Source organism: Gouania willdenowi, chromosome 6 (assembly GCF_900634775.1).
Source record: "Gouania willdenowi chromosome 6, fGouWil2.1, whole genome shotgun sequence".
NCBI lineage: Eukaryota > Metazoa > Chordata > Actinopteri > Blenniiformes > Gobiesocidae > Gouania > Gouania willdenowi.
The window spans coordinates 51,602,972-51,624,289 of NC_041049.1; the positions used below are offsets into that span (position 1 = coordinate 51,602,972).

The following is a 21,318-nucleotide window of genomic DNA, read 5'->3' on the forward strand; positions in this document are numbered from 1 at the left end:
GCCTATATTAACAATATAGCCATTCTCATCAAAGTGTCTTGAATAGGAATCAAATAAACACAAAGAATAAAGGACTTTATCATCATTTGTATTTCTTCTTTCAAATAAAAAGTGCACTTATCATGTCCACTTCAAAAATACAGCTTGAACATAACAAATGAAACAACAATGTGGTCTTAAAGGGACTGAAGCGATGCGATTACATTAAAAATCAATGTAAATGACGCAACGTCAATTTATCCCCCCCTCAGCGACGCGACTTGCATGATCAAAGTTGAAAAATTTTAACTTTTTAAGCGACGTGAAGCGATATCTCCCGTCCTCCACTGTCTGTAGAGCGGAGGCAGCAGCCCCTCCCTCCCGCTCCCGCTTCAGTGCTGACGGCTGCAGCGGAGGCTGTTCTACTTCCTCAAGTATCAGGTTCAAAATTAAAGCGGTAAATTTCTTTAAAACCACAGTAACTACTGATCAAACACATTCTGAGTGAAGTCATCCTTTAATATCTCCGTTAAGTTGATCATTTAACCGTAGAAGCGGAGCAAGAAGGGAAAAAAAAAGACGTCATCAACACTCTCTCTCTCTCTCTGTCTCTACCCTGTTACCGGGGCCACACACACACGCACACACACACACACACGCACGCACACACACACACACACACACACACACACACACACACACACACACACACACACACACACACACACACACGCACACACACACACACACACACACACACACACACACACACACACACACACACACACACACACACACACACACACACACACACACCTCCCTAGTGATCGCGTCGCTGGAGCGATGAAATGATGGACTGACAAAAAAGCACCACTATGTGCAAACTACCGATCACGGACGATTTAAGGCAACGGCATCGCTTCCGTCGCGTTCGGTGTGCACGCACCTTTAGTCACTACTGCAGCACGGACACTCGACAATGGTATATTATTTGCAGATAATAATTAATATGTTTTCAAATTTTTTTTTTAGACCAATTAGGTGAAATTGGATAATTTCCCACGGCACACCTGACGATCTAGTGTGCCGCGGCACAGTGGTTGAAAAACACTGCAATATCTGATCAGATCATCCTTAAATAGTAGTACGTAGCTATTTTTAATCAACATGTACACAGCATACATTTTTAGAACATGGGAGAAAATTGCAGTATGCATGGATAATCTCACAGACACACACCAACCTCTTAGACTGTCATTTAGCTTAAAGCTGATATCCAAAGTTTCTGAGAGGATGGTTGCGTCCAGATATTCTCTCCTATCTCCTTTCTTATCCACTGTTCTTTAACCCCCGGATGTGTTTAAGTGGTGGCCATGATAAAAGAGCGTTAGAATTTTCTGAGGAAAGGAGGCGTGGCCGTACGATTGTTACCTGTCACCTAGTAGAAGTGCGTCTGATCGTCAAAACAAACGTGATCAGCTTTTCCTAACAACTTTCCTTAATGTCGTGACATCATCCATGGGGTTATGGAAAAGTGGATAGGAAAAGAGATAGGAGGGACGTCTCAATGTCGCGGAACATAACAAGGTCCCATCGGGTCGCATTGATATAGGTCTATGGGTCAGGTAAGAGCCAAAATCATATTTACCTGTTTGTTGTTGTAACGCGCGGCCTTGTTTCTGTGCACAGTTCCGCATTCACTTTGATTGACAGTCTCAAAAACAGGAAGTCGAAGCCTATTGGCTGGGCGCACTCAGCGATCATTTCCATTTATATAGGGGTCTATAGGACGAAGGAGGGTCTTAAATACATTAATGTATATGGATGACCACCAGCAGTAGACCATAGTAAAAGACTAGTTTTTTTTGCATTTCAAAAGAATCATACATAAACATAGATTTCTCAGAAACTCCGGATATCAGCTTTAAGTAACAATTACACTCTGCAGAGAAAGACAGCTGCCAAAACTATGTAGCGCCGAGGCATCATTTGTAGCCGATGCCCTTTAGGTAGCCCCACTTTATATTTATATCGAAATGTTGCAGTATATTATCTTTTCAGAACTTTCTGGTTACGCTTAGTGTTTTACCTTTACTAGGTGCATCTGAAATGTATTAAACTTATAAAGGATTTATTGCACCCAAAGGAATCCACTACACGGACCTGTCTCGCTCTTGTCTTTGACGAGTCATCTGTTTTACTTTTTCTGCTGCCAAAGGATGGTTTGGAAGTAAAACAAAAATGACAACTGCATCAAGTGGCCTGTGCACAGGAGTCAGTGAGTGATGGCAGATATCTCTCAAGGATTGGGATTAGGAATTTTTTGCATCGCATTGATACTGTCCTCATTTTTCAGTAATGCAATTATCAGTAGTAATATTAAAACATAGTGGTTCATTTTCAGGACGGGAATCATGAGTACTAGGCTTTATGAAAGCACTCTGTTGGTGCTCTTCATCTGTTATCTCTGTTTTCTCCCTGATTTTTGCTGCAGCAGCACTGCCTAAATGTTTTCAGTTGTTGTTCAGTCGCTGATTTGCAGTTTTTAATCTTAACAATTCAGTCAACCATGCAAACTAATGGGCGTTGGCTATGGTCCCAGTTCTAACTTCTCCACTGGTACACAATGAAGTTATTATCCCTGAAGAAAATTGAAGCCACACAAGACAATAGCACTGTGTTAATCATTTATGCTGACAATAAATGGAATCGTCTTGTGTGCAGCAGCTTGGGTAGTTCTGCACTGTATTCTGCAGATTTTGTTGTTCAAGCAGCAGGGATTACTTTAAGTACCCTATTTAAACCGTCAAGGTGTGAAATAAAATGGATAAAATCCAAAATTAAAGTGTGATAAATTGGGGTAGACTTAATGAAACACTCTTTTAAGCTGTTATAAGCACTATCAAATACATCTAATGATTCCGTCTGCGAAAATGGAAAAACGAAAACGCACACACACCACCCAAAAGTGCCAAAGAACAAAGGAAAGTGAAGCTATACAAGGGCTGACTGTAGGTAATAAATGGTGTGTAGTTTCAGAGCAGTTTTTAACTGTTTCCACAGGAATTTCTTCTGTATTTTACATTAGTTAATTTTGTGTCTTTGGCCAGGCTTTATAAATAAATCCTCCCTGAGCCCCATTTTTCATTGGTTTTAGATTTAATGTCTTCCACAAAAACTATGAGTGTAAGCCATTATTTACTATGAAGGCTTTTTAATCTTTTGGTGAAGATGTCGCCATCATCTTATAGCTTGATAAATATTTCCACTTTTTTTCCATCTACTTTATAAGATGTGCTAAATTAGATTTAAAATATTTTCACAATATTACTTCTTCCTCTTCCACCTGTTGTGGTACTTAATGAATCAGAAAACAGAGCCAGGATTTATTATTTTTCCTTGACTGCTCTTTGCTCACAAGTGCTGTTCATCATCATCATCTCATACTACAGCTCTTCTTTTACTTTACAGTAATCATTCCCCTTTTATGGCAATAACTATCCTGTATTAACTGCTCTGTGTCACTGAGATGAAGTTGATAAACTTAATCCCAACACCAAAAGGATGAGCCAACTTGTCAAGAATGCTACTTTAACAATTTTTCTACATAATCTACATACCTATTTTTTTACTTTTAGTCTTTTCTTCACGCACGAAAGAAGCTTGCTGTCTTTGTGCATGCAGCACAGTAGTTCTTATTCCCCAAATACCGAGTAATACTTTGAATTTTTTTTGCTCGAAAAATTTAATTTGTGTGCAAATAGCAAATTGAAGTGTAAAGAGTTAATTTTTCTTTCATTTTAAGCTCCTTCCTGTATAAAGTTTCATAAACTACTTTCCCCATCAAGCAGAAGATTAAACATATCTTGTCATAATGGTCACATGTACTGGATAGCCCTTACAGTCGTGTTATACTCAAGACTACACTATCCGAGAACAAGACTTGCCCGAGACCAGGACTTTTGGGTGTCGAAACCAAGTGAAGTTTTTATAGTCTTTTTATTTGGAGGGGAATTACACATACATTTAAGCTATTTACTATCACAATATTGAATTTTAAAAATAGCAGATCAATGTTGGTCTCGGCCGGTTTTGATAGAAAATCTCAAGTCTGGCCAGTCCAAGACCAAAACAAGACAGAGTAAAAAATGCTTGACTAGACCAAGACCTTCGAAATGACCGGTCTTGAGTACTACAACACTACCTTACACCACAAATAAATAAAGGAAACAACCCAAAAAGAGCTGAATTTGACAGTTATTATGAGTACCAACAATTATAGTGCCATGATCAGTATTAAGAGAAGGTTGTAAGTGTTGAACCTGAAGCACACACAGTAAGTGCTGTAAAACTGTGGAGATAAGTCTTTCACATCAGAGTTCTGTGCCTCAAGTCAAGTAACCAATGGGAATTTGGCAATGTGTTTTTTACATTGATGATCTTTTTTATGTTCTTACTGTCAGATCCTCAGTCATCTTCTGGACAACCTATCACACATGCTTTGTTTTACTCTCATGTCAATGTTCAGGTTTCATTACTTTCCAGAGGCCCCCTTGGGTTGGAGTGGACATGATGTTTCTTGGCCGTGCCTTAAATTACATTGCTGATCACTTCTGATGACAAACTACATGTTGGCTGGTTATGGCTTTGCAACAAGAGAAGCCCATTGTACCCCTGGGTTGGAGTCACATACATCCCAATTTAAAAGTTGACCTGATGTGGCAAGGGTTGATGGAGACACTTAAGATCTTTGTGCTCAGAGAGGTTGAGGTTTACTGAGCCAGAGCAAAGGGAGCTGGAATGTGGAATTTGGAGGTTGTGAAAGAAATAGATCTTGTGCTAAAAAGCAGCTGAGCAAGAGAACACGAGTTGGCCTGTTTTATATCATCTCGGTTTGATACTCTCTCTTGTATTCAAGTTCCTACTCTTTAGATTAATCTTCCAACACTGAATTTTCCCCAGAAATACTTTGTACATAGTTAGTACTTTAGTATCTAAATGTGAAAACGATTACTTTTACCAAATCCTGTTTATTGGTGAATTCTATGTACAGTTTAACTTTGCTATGGAAAGACTCGAAAGGCTTTTTTTTTGGTTTCTAATGGAACAAAAGCTTTGATTAACAACACTACAAGGAAGGAATATTAGGGTTAGCTCTTAACCTCTCTTGTATCCTCTTGGTGCTTAATCTAGATAAGATAAACCGATAACTAATGTTTCTAATGCAGGGTTGTTTTTGTTCTGTTTTTTGGCACTCTTATGTTGGACTGAACCTTGATCGTCAGTGTTTACTGTTGTAACTTTAAACTGTATTATACAGTATATATGAACATAAATAGATACCATGTTAGATAATGCACAATATTTATTTAAAACAAACCACTTGATTTCCCAGTAAACTGATACCAAAAGAGCTTTTGTTAAACCAGTAAATGTGTACTATTTCTGATTCGCTAAAATTAGCAAAAACAAATGGTTTAAATCCATGAAAGACTGCACAGTAATCCTCTTTCTATGGAAAAAACTTACATTTTTATCAAGAGCCAGCTGTAGGCATTTTACAAACCATTGTTAAACTTGTTAACAATGAAGTTTTACACCTCAAGGTTCTTCACTCTCTCGCAGAAAAGCATGAAAGCAGCTACAGCTGATAAGGAAAAAGCGATAGATAAAGAATCCCTGGAAAACAAACCACAGGCTTGATAAGCTGATCCAACCATCAGGATGAAATGGTGCAAGCAGCCCATACCTGTCATTCATTGTAGCTGAACAGGGATTTAGAAAGTCTCCCAAAGGAGCTTGGTGTTTTTACCAAATTCAACGTTTTTGTGAACAGGAGTGTGAAAGCTTTGAAGCTGGTAATGCAGTCTGATTTTGCAGCCTGAGCTCATTTTTACTTCCATTACAAGGGTATCAATGGGAGGCAGAATGTTGATGAAAGGCTCTCTGCAGACAATTGATCTGAGTAATGATTGAGAGGACATCAGATCAGACATGTCACTTCATTCACTGTTTTTTACTCAGATGCTCACTGGAGTGGATTCAGACTGAGTCCTGAATTTGCTGTTTGATGGGCTTGTTACTCCAGTGGTGCCTACACTAATTCATTCCATTTCTTTCTGTGCTACTTCACCTTTATTTATCCCAATATACTTCCATTTACACCTAAATTTGTACTCTAATTTGTTCTCGAGAAGGGAGAAACAAGCAAAGGCATAAACAGAGATTGTAATTTGTCTATGTTGCATCAATTCTCTTAGGGCATTTTCATTCACATACTTGTGCCTTCAAGCCTTATTTGTTTCAGACAACAAAGAAAAAGGCACGTACTCCTTTATTCCAAGCACTCGGCATTGCCAACACTGGATTATTAGCTAAAAGTCACAAAGCTAGCATGCTGCTGATCAAAGTAAAACACATAAAGCTGTTGGATGGATAGTAATTTATTTATTTCATGACTAAGATATACATCTTAGCAAGAGGTGTCAAATATGATTGACACACTTTCTGATTTGCCATTATAGTTCATTCGAGAGCCCAACCGATATGAGATTTTTAGGGCAGATGCCGATATTGATACGTCTTTGTTGTTTTAAAAAGCCAATATCCGATGTATCTTCAGATAACCAATATATTGGACGATAGTTAGAACACTTATATACACAGGATGTATTCTGTGTATGAACAAAAATTATAAATATGGATAAATCAAAAAAGCCAAAAGCAAAAAACAACTGTTAACAATTTTCTAGTGCACTTCTTGCACCGATTGATCGGTCGGGCTCTTATATTTTTCATTATCATGATTTTTCTTTGTCAATTTAGTAGGAGTGTCTCGATCCAATATTGATGTCGGATATCGGTCCGATATCAGCCAGAAAATGAATATCGGATTTTATCGGACTGCATCTAAAATTGTCGATATAAGCTCTCCTGCATGTATGATTTGTGGTGATATTGTATCGGATCAATATCGGTATCGGCCGATACGCAACGCTGCAATTTCAGTATCATATTGGAAGTAAAAAAGTTTTATCGGACATCCCTACAATTTAGCCCAGACCTTACAAATCTGTACAGAAGTTATAATAAAAGCTTTTTTTTTTGCACTTTTGATGCAGCACAAAATCTTCCCAAGAACCCTGAAGCACACACACACAGCTAACCCTAAACCTAAACCTAAAGCCAAGTCAGTCAGCAGCTCTGACATGTGCTTGTGGTTCTGTGGTATATGAGAGTACTCTGCATCTGGGAAGGGTCAGAATGACATATCTTTTTGCAAGGGAGCCAGGTATGATTGTGTGTGTGTGTGTGTGTGTGTGTGTGTGTGTGTGTGTGTGTGTGTGTGTGTGTGTGTGTGTGTGTGTGTGTGTGTGTGTGTGTGTGTGTGTGTGTGTGTGTGTGTGTGTGGGAGCAGTTTCAAGCACGGCTACACACACACATACACACACACTAACAAAAAAACACACAAACCAACACGTCTGGAAAGATTTACGCAGCAGGAGCTGAAATAATGAACCCAATCAAGACTTTTCCAAAAAAGAAAAGATAAACAACAATAAAAAACATACTCATTGGTGATTAGGGAGTTGCCTGCTTAGAAATATGGCACCAACATTTACAACTGTAATGATCTCCAAAAAACACAAAGCATTTTTCTCAGCATCTCAAGAGTACTTCCTGTAAAATGTGAGGAGTATTTCATAAGCTTGTGCTTAGACAAGAGACTAGTCTTGAGAATCAGTCAAAGAACCTCATAAATCAAAAATGGATCTCCCTAAAGTAGCAATTAAATGTATTATCACTGCTCGGCTGATCTCTTTAGCAATGTCTGCACAAAGTGTTACACCAGGGCCTCTGAAACTGTTCAGTTTACCTCATCACTCTGAAGAGTCTGCTTGTGTGCTGTGATTAAAAAGCAGCCAGAGAGATTTTAGATTAAAGTGATCATTCCTGGTCTCAGAGGTGTCCTCAGTGCTTTGACCTTCCATGTATACGGGAGCGGCTCATTGTATTTTTAGATGACTGAACAAGGACATTCATTTATGATCCCATAAAGCTGTTTACCTACCAATAGTTCGAGCACCTTTAAAGCTTCTGGAGACGAAACTGTTTCATCAGGTAAAGACATAATGTAGGTGTCATTGGTGAATAAAGAGATGATTATTTATGCAAAAAAGGTTGAAATTGTGACTTAAAAGTTTGTTTTGATCTCGACCATGAACACTATTGACATTGTTGTGAAAAGTTTTGTGTGTTGCAGTCCTGTAGACGGATGCATAGAAGTGTTTTTAATTCATTCTTACCGTGATGTCTTGTGTTTGACCTAGACAAGTTAATTCCAAGGTGACTTCCCATCACATTTTTGGCATTTTCCCAAACTGAAAGCTGCGGCAAAACAATGGCAGATGTTTATTTTTCAGGTTTACGAGGAAAGATCCGAATCCGGCTGGATCGAATGTCGTGCAGAGTGAGATGATGTCACAGGGAATACCGGGGACAAACTAGAACAATAATTGTGTTAAGCGATCACTGTCCTCCAATTGATTGTCAAAGAAACACAAGAAATCACAGTAAGAATGAAAGAAAAACACTTCTATGTGTCTGTTTATGGGAGTCCACATCCCAAAATGCAATGCACGAAATTTGTTTACAGTGGAGAAGAAAATGAACTTTGGCGCAGCAATTTAAACTTTTCATACCTTTTGTTTTTAGCTTTGATTTATTGATTTATGAGGCCTACACTACAGTATGTCTTTATCTGATTTTTTAAAAAAAATCCTGCAGCTTTAAGTTCCGGAGAGCTATCGTCCACATGCAATTTCACAATCTAAGTTTTGTGCTTTTTTCTCCTTTATTGTTGACTAAATGAAGTAGTAAATAACACTTGGTTTGTAACTGTGCCCTTTTGTTACCAACCAATTGAAGAGTTTCAGTGTTGCATTAATATTCACAGATTAGCCAAACAGGTGTTTGTCAGGTGTTTTTCACCAAGCTTCATATACTGTAAACTGTCAAATGATTTCACCTTTGGGCTGTTTAGATTCTCACCCTGTACATGAGCAGTATAATTCTAGGTTTTGCAGGTTGGCGTATTGTTGTTGTTGTTTTTTTAACCTCTTCACAGTTTCTCTTTGGTTTGGCAAATTAATGGCCATTGTTTCCATTCTATCTTGTTCTCTTTGAGGTGTTGGACAGCAGCTCCTTGCTCAGGGATTATTAGCAGACAACCGTTGTCTCTAGGGGTTATAAAGCCTTGCCTGCGGGGTACAGTCTGTAAATGACTTCCAACAGGCTTGGAAATCAATAGTTCTCCCCCAAAGCAATCTGAGGGTCATGTTTATGATCACAAAGGAGACATGGGAAATCCTTTAAGGCTTTGTAGCTGCAGTGGAGATGACATCCTGTGAATTAGAGAAAGTGTTACCACTACTGTATGAAATTCAATTAAATTCAATTCAACTTTATTTATATAGCGCAAATTACAGCAAAGTCATCTCAAAGCGCTATCAAAATATAAAATTCATAATAAGAAAGACAAACCTAACAAGATCCACATAAACAAGAATTTAGCAACAGTGGGAAGAGATGACTCCCTTTTAACAGGAGGAAGTCTCCAGCAGAACCAGGTTCAGCGGTGGCAGCCATCTGCTTCGACTGGTTAGGTCCCAGACTGGTTGAGCCGTGAACCACAGATCAGGAACTGTCAACTCCAGCTTCAAGACACCTGAAACAAAAAAGAGAGAGAAGGACGAGGAGAAGGCACTGACTGCAGAAAAACATGATACAGGAATACAGTGGAGTGAGAATGAATATGGGGTGGACATTAGTGTAAATGGTGTGTGAGCAGTGTGATGGGTATACAACGAGGTTCAGAAGTGGAGGGTTGGCTACAACCCAGCACAACTGCATCTTAATGGGCTACTGTATCACCCATAGCAACCCATTAGAGCTATGTGTGGATTGTGTTTGAATATAATGTTGGTGTTCTACTATATAATCTTCATTTTTAGCTCCTATTTTTAGAATTAAGGCTTTGTTCCTAGTGGTTAGGTTAACGCTATTATACGGTATACGCTTCAGAAAATAAGTAGGTTTTGAGTTTAGCCTTAAAGGTGAAGAGGGTAGCAGTCTCCCATACTAAGACTAGGAGCTGGTTCCAAAGGTCTGGTAGCTGAATGCTCTGCCTCCTGTTCTACTTCTAGACACTTTAGGAACTTGCAGAACACCAACAAACTGAGAACGGAGTGTTCTGCCCGGACGATAGGGCACTACCAAGTCTCTAAGATACACAGGAGCTTTATCATGTAGAGCTAACAGGAGGATTTTAAACTCTATTCTAGATTTTACAGGAAGCCAATACTGGAGAAATATGCTCTCTCCTTTTACTACCTGTTAGTATTCTAGCTGCAGCATTCTGAATTTACTGGAGACTTTTTAGTGAGTTACTAGGACATCCTGACAGTAGGGAGTTACAATAATCTAGTCTAGATGTAACAAATGCATGGATTAATTTTTCAGCATCACTCTGGGCCAAGATATTTCTGATTTTAAAGATATTACGGAGGTGGGAGAAGGCTGTCCTTGAGATTTGATGAGTTAAAGGGTGAGTCAGATAAGTCAGTTAAAGGATAAGTCAGTATCAGAGATAACACCCAAGTTTTTTTACTGTGGTGCTGGGTGACAGAGTAATGTCATCCAGAGACACTATTTGCTCTGATAATTTCTCTCTGAGGTGTTTTGGATCAAATAAAATCACTTTGGTTTTATCCTGGTTAAGAAGGAGAAAGTTACAGCATATCCAGGATGTGACGTCTTTAAGACAAGCCTGGAGTTTTAATAACTTATGAGTTTCATCTGATTTCATTGAGAGATAAAGCTGTGTATCATCCGCATAGCAATGGAAATTTATATTATGTTTTCTGATAACGTTACCTAGTGGAAGCATGTATAATGTAAAGAGTATTGGTCCTAAAACTGAACCTTGTGGAACTCCATGATTAACTCTGGCGTGCGCTGAGGAGAGATTATTAACATGAACAACAAAGAGCTGTTTCTTTAATCCCAAAAACACTTTTCAGTCTCTGCAGCAATAAATGATGATCCACTGTATTGAAAGCTGCACTGAGCTCTAAGAGCACCAGAACTCAGACCAACCCTCTGTCTGAGGCTAAGAGGAGATCATTGGTTTCTTTTACTAAAGCAGTCTCTGTGCTGTGATGGGATCTAAAGGAAATTTGTTTTCAATTAAAGACACTAATAATATTGTTCATACGTTATTCATATTTATCTAAAATATCAAAATCTCTATGTTTTTCTTTTAGATTTTTATACATTTTGTAATGGCTGACATAAAATACACATATTAAAGATTATTCAATGGTTGTTAAAGCTGGTTTTGCTAGATTATTTGCTACTTATCAGAATTACACAAATTGCATTTTTAAGTTTTAATATTTTAACGTCAATTTTTAAAAAGTTCAGGTTGTATTCTATTTTTACCTTCCTGTTGCACTTTTCAAGTTTGTGGCTCAGAAAAAGCTGTATGAATAAGTAACTTTTGTGGCCATGTAAAAATCATTTCTTTGTCAAAGATAGTTTTATTGATTCATTTTTAGTATTTTCCTTTGGATGTGATTCATTTTACAAACCTCGACTCATAAATATCACACACATTCAGGAAGCAGGTTTGGCAGAATGTGGAGTGTTTTTTTTCTCTTGCAGTGAATTGAGCTTTTCTTCTTCTTTTTCGCCTTTCAGAGACAGAACATCCCCTTGCTGCTGAATGTCTTTTTCCTGGCAGCCTGGGGTGTCATCCTGTTGGCTTGCCGCTTTTACTGGATGGGCAACAAACCACCAAACTTCTCCAACTCTGACAACCCAGCGGCAGACTCCCCCTCGTTTCTTACCAGGACCCTAACCTTTTTTCACCTGCCTGCAATGAACTTTTGGCTCCTCCTGTGCCCGGACACCCTCAGCTTTGATTGGTCAATGGATGCCTTGCCTTTGATCCGGACTTTTGCTAACTTAAGGAATTTTCCCACAGTCGGTTTCTACCTTGGACTGATGTTGTTGGCGTGGTTCAGTCTGAGAACAAACAAACAGATGACCAAGCATAAGGAGACCAATGGGAAATCACATCATTACACAAATGGGAGAAATGGAAACAGCAATGGACACAGCTACCATCACAATGAAGATGAGCACATGAACAACTTACCCATAGATACTCACAGTAACGGTACTCAGAATGGAACCAAAAAGCCCTACGACAACAGAACTCAACTGCCCACGACAGAGAATGTGGTGGTGTTTTCTTTAGGCCTGTTGGCCATCCCTTTTCTACCAGCCACAAACTTGTTTTTCTACGTGGGGTTTGTTATAGCTGAGAGAGTGCTTTACATCCCCAGCATGGGCTTTTGCCTGCTTGTTGCTGTGGGTATGAGGTCGCTGTACATCAGGATGCGGCGGCAGTCGTCCAGGACGGTTTTACTGTACCTCAGTGCAGCTGTGCTTCTACTTTTTGGCATCAAGACTGTTTTACGGAATCAGGACTGGCAGAATGAAGAGATGCTGTATCAATCAGGGATTTATGTCAATCCTGCTAAAGGTAAGACCATGCATCCTATACTCTATACACTCACATTAAGGATGCAACAGTCCTCAGATACTTTCATACACAGTTTTAGTTTGAATGTGTGAATTGCAAAAACAAGTGTTTTTGTGATCAGTGATAGATTTGTTTTTTAAGTGTCATTAATTGCAACTTCAGTATTATATAAATTGTAACATGTAAAAAAAATTAAAGACCAATTTTCTAACAACTAATCCATGCGACTAATTGAAAAAGTCAAGAGCTTATTTTGTTGTTGTCCATTTTATATTGAATACAACTCAAGGGCCAAAACATGACATGTCTCCTGCACCATGACCCATGTAAACAATATAATTAATTAACTTAAACAACAAAAAAATTACAAAGTGGGATGTTTTTTTTTCGCCACATTTTATTTAGTTATTTAGCCAACTGGTGTAGTTATATAGAGCCCATAATATCCTGTGAGAATTTTCCCCTTAACCTTCACTTCAGAATCAACCTAAATGTTTAATGTTTTTTAAGTACGACGACTATTTTGTCTAATAGCAGCAGCACTAGATACGATAAGATAGATGATAATAGTCTCATGATATTTTTTGCAAGTAAATAAAACCAAAAAAAATGGCATATTTTCTTACTTACTCTGGGTATGAATAGAATAGAAAAATCTTTTATTGACCTTTTAAAGTTAAACGTAATATTTCAAAAGTAAAAAACAAAACAGCTTCACATTTTCTCACTGAGTTGTAGCTGAGATCCCACACGTGTTTTGATGCCAACATGCACCGACTCACTTTGAAGGACACCCCCACCCTCACTTTTTGACACCTTTGATATGAGATAAAATGTTCCACAGCTTTAGCACTCAAGGTCATCAGCTCCAGAGCCCTGTTCAAAGTTTTAAAAGCTGCTGGGAAGAGAAAAAACAGGCCAGGCCTGGCAGGGCAGCAGGAGGACGCGTTGTGTTAGCTAATTTCCCCTCAAACACTACAGTGGAACTGAAGCATGGCAGTTGTTTGTGTTGGCAGAAAGTCAGCCGAGCACATTTACAGCCACGTCCCCAACTCCTGTTCAGTAATCCTAATATCAAATTTGAGTGAACTGCAACGGTCAGCACATATAGTTTTTCTTGGTATTTACTCTGAAAGCAGAGAGAGCAGAGAATGTTATTATCTGCAACACGAGCAATTATAGCTGAAAGCACGACTGCAAGTTTGCAACTGATTGAAAAATGCTTAAATTGTAATTTAAACAGTTTGTATTTACAGTGAGCACTCGTGGAAATTTACATTTGGTAAAATTGTCAGGACTAAAAGTATATCACTAAAGTAACGCTGCTTATTTTATAGTGCATTTATGAGTGAGAAATGCTTGTTAATATATGGCACATTAAATAACATAAAGTACATGAGGTAAACAGAGTAAACATAAAAACCAAAATTGATTAAAAGCCTTTCTTTATAATAGGGGTCTCCCAACTTTTTCACTTCCGATACAATACCATTATTGCCACTGAGTATTGGCCGATGCCAATATCAATCAAATAATATCAACATGAATCATACACACTTACTTAATATGTAGTATGGAGTGTTAGAAAAGGCTTCATCAAGTCATACTCCTCAAACAGAGAACAATAGTCAATAAAAAAAAATGAATGAGAAGAACCTGAAAAATAACAAATTAGTCAAATAATAACAAAAACTATATTTTTAGGTGGAAAATAACCACTCGTTTAACTAGTAATAGAAAAATATTCTACAATTGGATAGAATAAATAAAAATCTATACATTAGAACAGTGGTTCCCAACCTTTCTTGTCTTGTGTACCCCTTGAGCCTTTTGGTCATACCACGAGTACCCCCTGACTCATACGTGTTCATGATTCTCCAAAGGTAGAACATAGCACAACTGAATATTCAATGCAAGTCATTTTATTTCATCTTCTTAAATTGAACAATTAATATTGAGGCATTATCTTCTTATTTAACTCAAATTAAACATAAAATTATGCTGCCTTCAAGACAATAAAAATGATAAATATAAGAAATAATATTATAGTAAACGTTTGTATTATTAATACTGTATGATTAATACTGATGTATTATGATTACATTGTTATTATAAAAATAATAAAGTTGAAATTAGAAAAAAATAAGAATAAATAGAAACAATAAGTATTATCAATAAATAAATAATAAAAATCAAATAATGAACCTGCCTGTGTTATAACTTTTATGACATTTACAACAAAAGGAGCTTCTTTGAATATGTCCCCTTTAAACAGGCATTTAAACTTTAAAAACAAGTCAGCGCACACGTACCATTTTATTGAAGGACTTATGAAATGACTGAGAAGGTTTTTATTATCTTGGAATTAAATTCCTAATTTTTCTACGTACCCCCTGCTATGTGCTCACGTACCCCTAGGGGTACGTGTACCCCTGGTTGGGAAACACTGCATTAGAAGACCCTGAAAAAAACCTCAAAGCCAATAAAAAATAATTGTACTTTTCAGTTCACTTCAGTAGTTTATTACGGTTGTGTTCTGTCAGCTGCTGGATAGAAGTGATATACCAACACTCTCCTTTATATTGTCTGAGGAAGTAGGTATAGGGTTTGGGCTTCTTCAGAGACATTTAAACATAAGAGCTAACGATGCTAACGTTCTGTCGAATGCAGGATCGCTCGATGTTTTGGGGAACTAAAGACGCCCTTTTAAGGCAACCAAATGATGCCATTTACAAAAGATTTAAATCCATGTGCACTTATCGTTTCTTGAGGAATTTTAAATTATCTCATTATTGAAATCTGCTATTTAACAGAACCTTGTTCATTCCTAAATCCAGACTTTCCATCACTTGATTAAGGGGCTTATAGCAAGAACATGCAGAACAAAGGGAGTAATACAAGCAAGTGAATTTTGACAGATTTACTCACACTTCCAAAGAAATGATTAGTCTAAATCTGATATATGTAGAATGTTTGCAGCACATTGTTTTGCACTTTCTCATGATGAAGTAAAGGGCTACACACACACACACACACACACGCACGCACACACATACACACACACGCACACATTCTATTTTGGTGTAAGTGTGTACATTTAAGGGTTTTAATTTGATTATTTTTAACCAAATTAGCAGTAAATTCTAATCCATCTAATCTTTGTTCTTACAGTCATCAGTCTCAGCACAAAATGTACTAAAACTCATTATTTATTACACCTGTCTGCACCGTGCCGTTAAACTCTAATGCCATTAGCTATACAAAAGCACTGTGGTGGTCTTTTTTAAGCATTCACATTAGAAGGTCTAGTGGTTATGCACAAAGCTCCCCAGCGTGCCTCCTCACTCTCTTCTTATGCTGTTCCGGTAGGTTCCAGCTGGAGCAGGAAACGTACACTAGGGCACAAAAGCTCCAAACCTGCAGCGGCACAAAGCCTGAATTACTAAAAAGAAAGAGTTATCAATGGTTGTGTTTGAGTGTGCTGCTACAAATGTAGGGTTTTTTTTTTTCCAACTTTTTTCTGACTTTGTCTTTTTGTGATCCACCAGCATGGGGCAACCTCGGAAATGTCCTAAAAAGCCAGGGGAAGATGGAGAAGGCTGAACAAGCTTACAGAAATGCCCTTTATTACCGCAGCAACATGGCAGACATGCTGTATAACCTGTGAGTTTGTCTCTAACTTTATTTACAAACAAATGTGTTTCCTACTGGTTTATGTTATGCTTTCAAATAGGAATGTCACAGTATCTCGGTACGGCGATATATCGCGATATTTTATTGATATGCTCGCGCTAAGTATCGTTTTTTTTTTTTTTCCCTAATTATTATTATTATTTAATTTTTTCAAAACCTTTTCTGCTTTTTCACTAAAATGTGCAGGTAGGTCTTCACGGAAATCTTGTCACTGTTTGGTGAAGCAACCAATATATTGTTTACTGGAATATTGCACTATAATGGTGTCACTGGTAAGAAAGACCCTATTTTTTGTTTATAAAAAGCACTATTGGAGATACTTATTAGTTAACATTGGTGTGTTGACACTTATTTACAGAAATGTTGCACTAAAATAGTGTCACTGTTCATCGGACGCCTTTTCAATTTATTGTGTTTCAGAGATATAAAATAAAAATTGTCTTTTTTCACTTAATCTTTATTTATCTTGTTATGTTATAGATTATCGTAGATTGATTTCTGACCAATATATCGATAAACGCAGTGTCGCCATATTGTGAGATAATCGTTATTTTGAGCTTTGAATCGCATATCGCATCGTGACGTACCCAGAGGTTCCCACCCCTACTTTCAAAGCAGAAAAAAAATCTAATTTTTACCAATTATTTTGTGGTCATTCAATAGCCAAACTGTACATTTTCTGTTTGATTGGATGAATACTTTTTCAGATATGGCCAACTTAGTGAGGGGGGTATGTGTCGATTTTTGCGCCTCCTTATTTTTCTTCCAATATCTCAGGAACTGCACCACATAGGAAACTGAAATTTAAAACAGTTATAAAGCTCCACCTACTCTCTCAGGATATACAAAAATATCTGCTATACATCCTCTCTGAAGGACATGCCAGCTCCTGAAAACTGGAAAATGTTTGTCAGGGTTTCGGGCTGGAACATGTTTGGGCCTTCAGTAAACAGCGTGGCCTACTGTATGCCTCAGCTCCCTGTAATATTATCAGCTTTGAGCTATGTCCATAGACTGTTCAAATCACTAATGATTAGTCAGATATGTATTCTATGTATTGGTTCTTGGGTGACAATCTGTTGTAATCTGAAAAAAATAGTATTTAGTATTTTTATTGGCCCATAACTGCACGTGTTTTAATTTATAGTAAAAAGCAGTGGTGCCCAAATTATTTTCACTGAAGGGCCAAAAATGAATTGCGGTGGAGGCCTGTATTGTACTGCATACATTTTTATATATAAATAAAACAAACAAACAATTTCAAATATGGGTAGTGGGCCAAAACAAATCGCATGTGGCCCAGCTTTCAGCTCCGCCGTCACAGCCCGTTCAGCGCACCCAGACGAAAAAGAAGAAGAGAACGACCTGACCGCTCCTCTCTTCTCCCGTAAACCAGCTGGATGTTCCCCGTTCTCCAGCTCCACCTGTTCAGCTTTCATGCGTGCACTCGTGGGCCCTCCACGCCCCAGTCTCCCCGCTACCACGGCACGGTCCGGAGACGACCGGGTAAAATATCTGAGTTTTTTTTAGACCGAAGTGCGTGGGATGTTTTGTTGAAATGACATGGAGTGAGCCAGCAGATATAAAGTACCTAATCTGTGTATAAACACTGTGGAGAGTGCTGTTTCTACACGTGCATTCTGATCATTGCTGTTGTGTCAGAGGAAGTGCTGTCTTGTCTTCTAATCCCCAAAGTGAATTCTGACAGCATTATTAATGATGCTGTTTTATTCTGAGGGGAGACTACAATACATCAGCCAGTGCTCAGTGTTCCAGTGTTTGTGAGATCTTCTTATCGTCTGCATGCATGAGTCCCATTGGATGCCTTGAAACACCTCTTCTTTTAAGTTTTATAACCCCCCCTAAAAAAAAAAATGTTCTGTTATTTTATCCATTCCAGTGGTTTGCTGCTACAGGAGAGCAACAAGTTCTCAGAGGCCCTTCACTTCTATAAACTGGCTATTGGGAGCCGTCCAACTCTGGCCTGTAAGTACAGCTCTTCTTTTATATTGACGTTCTCCAGCTATTGTGGTTGTGGCTGTGCTGTGTCCAGGCAACAGTGAACACAGGCTGTGGTTATGTGAAGGGAAAAGAAAAGGTGGCAAAGGGCACTGGTTATACAGCTGAATGAAACATTCGGCAGCACAGCTGTGCAGCTGCCTTTTCCGAGCCCAGTTATGTCAACACATCAAGCAAATGCCTGATGTCATGTATTATGAATCCAGGCCACCAATAGTCTCGTCTCTTCCCGTCCCCGTGTTTGCTACATTCAGTCTTTTCTAAACTCGACACTTGTTCCATTTTTAATACACCAACATATTCCGTCTGTTTTGCCTCATTAATGCAGAGCACTCACAACGTTTTCTGAGTATGCAGGAAATGAGCTCCCCATTGTTCCAGGCGTCTGCTAATGACAGATACATAGATACATTAATTTAACACCTTATTCGTGATCTTGCTTAGGTAAGACATTTCCCATTCCAAATGCAATTACCCAACCTGCGATAAGCAATGACGTTTTTTCTTAATTCATTATCCTAAGCCTGTTTTTGAAGCTGGAGCCAGAATGTGACAGTTATGAGTTTCCCAGATTACATCTTGGATCCCTTTCTACGTGGGAGGAAATCAGTGCAAAATAAGTCATTATTTCTTCATTATTTTTATTTCAAATTTATAGGTATATTTAATGAGACAATATTCATTCAATTTCTTGCAGTTTTATCCTTTTCTTTTGGTTTTTCTTTTAATCCATACTAAAGATAAACATTCAGATGTGTCGAACACAAAGCCTCGCCGACACGTCACAAAACAAAACAATGCAAAAAGGAGTCAATAGATGTCAAGGCGCTCTTTAAAAGTCATTCATTTTGATCTGCTTTATCATGTTAATTTATTCCCACAGGCAGATTTGATTAGGAGTTGTTCAGAGAAAAAAAAAAGCTCCACAGAGACCAATTACTCTCCAGCTACATATCGATTATTGATAGTATATTTCACAACTGGTGAATAAAAGTTAGACAAGTGTCCCAAGGGTCCGTGCTAATGACAAAGACACTGTAAAGCTCAATAGCAGCTTATTGTCAAACCCAAAATTAAAATTCACATTTGAATAAATGATGCACTTTATGTTACCTTTGGCTTTGTGACACCAACTCATTCTTGTATTCATTGAGCCAATTAAAGCCCCCTAACAAAAAAACAATAAATACCATTTGATCCCATGTGGATGGTTGGACATGAAAGGCTTAAATATGAGGAAAGGTTAAAGGTACCATCTGCATACTGTTGGAATCTATTTCAACGTGTTTACAGGCCAAATTTAAGCTTAAATGAAAAAAATTATCTGATAATCATCAAGGAAAGGTTTGGAGAATTTTAATAATCTTTTGTTCAAACCTCTTTCTACAGCGGCCTATTTGAACACAGGAATCATTTTAATGAATCAGGGACGATTAGATGAGGCCAAGCGGACATTCCTCACGTGTTCCGACATCCCAGACGAGAATCTGAAGGATCCACATGCCCACAAGAGCTCCGTCGCCAGCTGCCTGTACAACCTGGGCAAGCTTCTCCATGAGCAGGGACATCAGGAGGTAACACCGCAAACCACACACTAATACAACTGGGATATTACAGGAACAGCTGTTTGAGAGCATGTAAAACACAAGTTAATTCTTGGACTTGGATTTATCTTATTCATCAGCACTCAGTACTTGTGGCTGTTATTATGGTAATGGTTTAGACTTCAGATTGATTCTTAAATTAGTCTAATCCATTGTTTCATTGATCAGTGTTTTTCAACGTATGACACACTAGAGTGTAGTTTGAAATCCTCCAATTTCCACATTTCATTACATTTACTGCAACAATGTCAATGTCTTTTGTGGTGCTACTGCATTGCATTTCTATCAGATACTCCTCCATGTCAGTAGACAATAATAGGTAGCAAAAAAAAAACTCAAGGCCCGGGCGCCAAATCTAGCCCTTTAAAACCTCCAAATCGGACTGCAGGGGAATGTAAAAACAGGTATAAATTACCAAATAATTTAGTAGTGGATATCTCAGTGGAGTTGCAAAGGGGCGTAAAATTTCCACGGGAACTTAAGCTTGGGAATTTTGACAATATAAAAAAAAAATGGAAACTTTTCATGGGAATTATGTATTGAAATTAAGCAAAAATTAGGAGCAACTTTAAATCACTATCATATCCAAACATAAATATTGGCATCCTTGCAAAACAATGCATTTTGATTGATTGATTGATTGCATTTTATTTGAAAGTAGAACTTAACAATTATTCAAGTGTTTAATTGAATTTGTCACAAATTCAGTGAAACTGCAAAATATTTGCAGGGGTCGGTAATTTTCCCATGCTTGTATCAAATTGTTGAAAGAAAACATATTTTTCCAAAATCCTACTCAATATAAATAAAGTCACTACCTGTGACCTATTGCTTGGATATTGTCGGTGCTTTATATACTCCACATACCTTTATGCCATTTATACATGGCAATACAAAGAATTCGAAAATTTTCCAATTCCCCACCTCTGCGGCCCACATGAGATTCGTATTTGGCCCCTCAAATAAAATGAGTTTGACACCCCTGATATAAAATATCTGCATTGTTTTGTTCTACAAACCTTTCCAGGATCAGTTTTCTTTGTATAGTGAATGCTGAACTATTTTAAAACCTCAATGAGCGAGGAAAAAAAAGCCATCAGTAGACCTAAATGCATTCTGGGAACACAAAGAGATTGTTAACATTGACATGGACATCTCAAAAACAGCTTCTGTTGTGCAACATAGTGTAAGTATGAATATTTTTAGTCTGTTTCTGACAAAATAAACTCCTCATGCCTCTAAAGACCAACAATGCTGAGCTATTCATTACTGCATTCTTTTTCTTACTATACTGTAAGCACTATTGTAACTGATTCAATCAGGCTTAAAGCAGATACTGCAGATTTGAAAAAGGCTGTGATAAATTGTTCCAGAAGAAACAAAGCAGTCTCACTTCTTTTGACCACATCATTT

At 37.9% G+C, this 21,318-nt stretch overlaps 1 protein-coding gene across 1 annotated transcript in view; it reads left to right on the forward strand.

Annotated features, from left to right (window-relative positions):
• Positions 1-21,318, forward strand: part of tmtc2b (transmembrane O-mannosyltransferase targeting cadherins 2b) — a 99,533-nt gene that overhangs the window by 45,991 nt on the left and 32,224 nt on the right. Inside the window, exons 3-6 of the mRNA XM_028451168.1 lie at positions 11,740-12,589; positions 16,138-16,252; positions 18,183-18,268; positions 19,691-19,875. Of these exons, the coding sequence (XP_028306969.1) occupies positions 11,740-12,589; positions 16,138-16,252; positions 18,183-18,268; positions 19,691-19,875 (1,236 nt within the window). The remainder of the gene's footprint in view (positions 1-11,739; positions 12,590-16,137; positions 16,253-18,182; positions 18,269-19,690; positions 19,876-21,318) is intronic.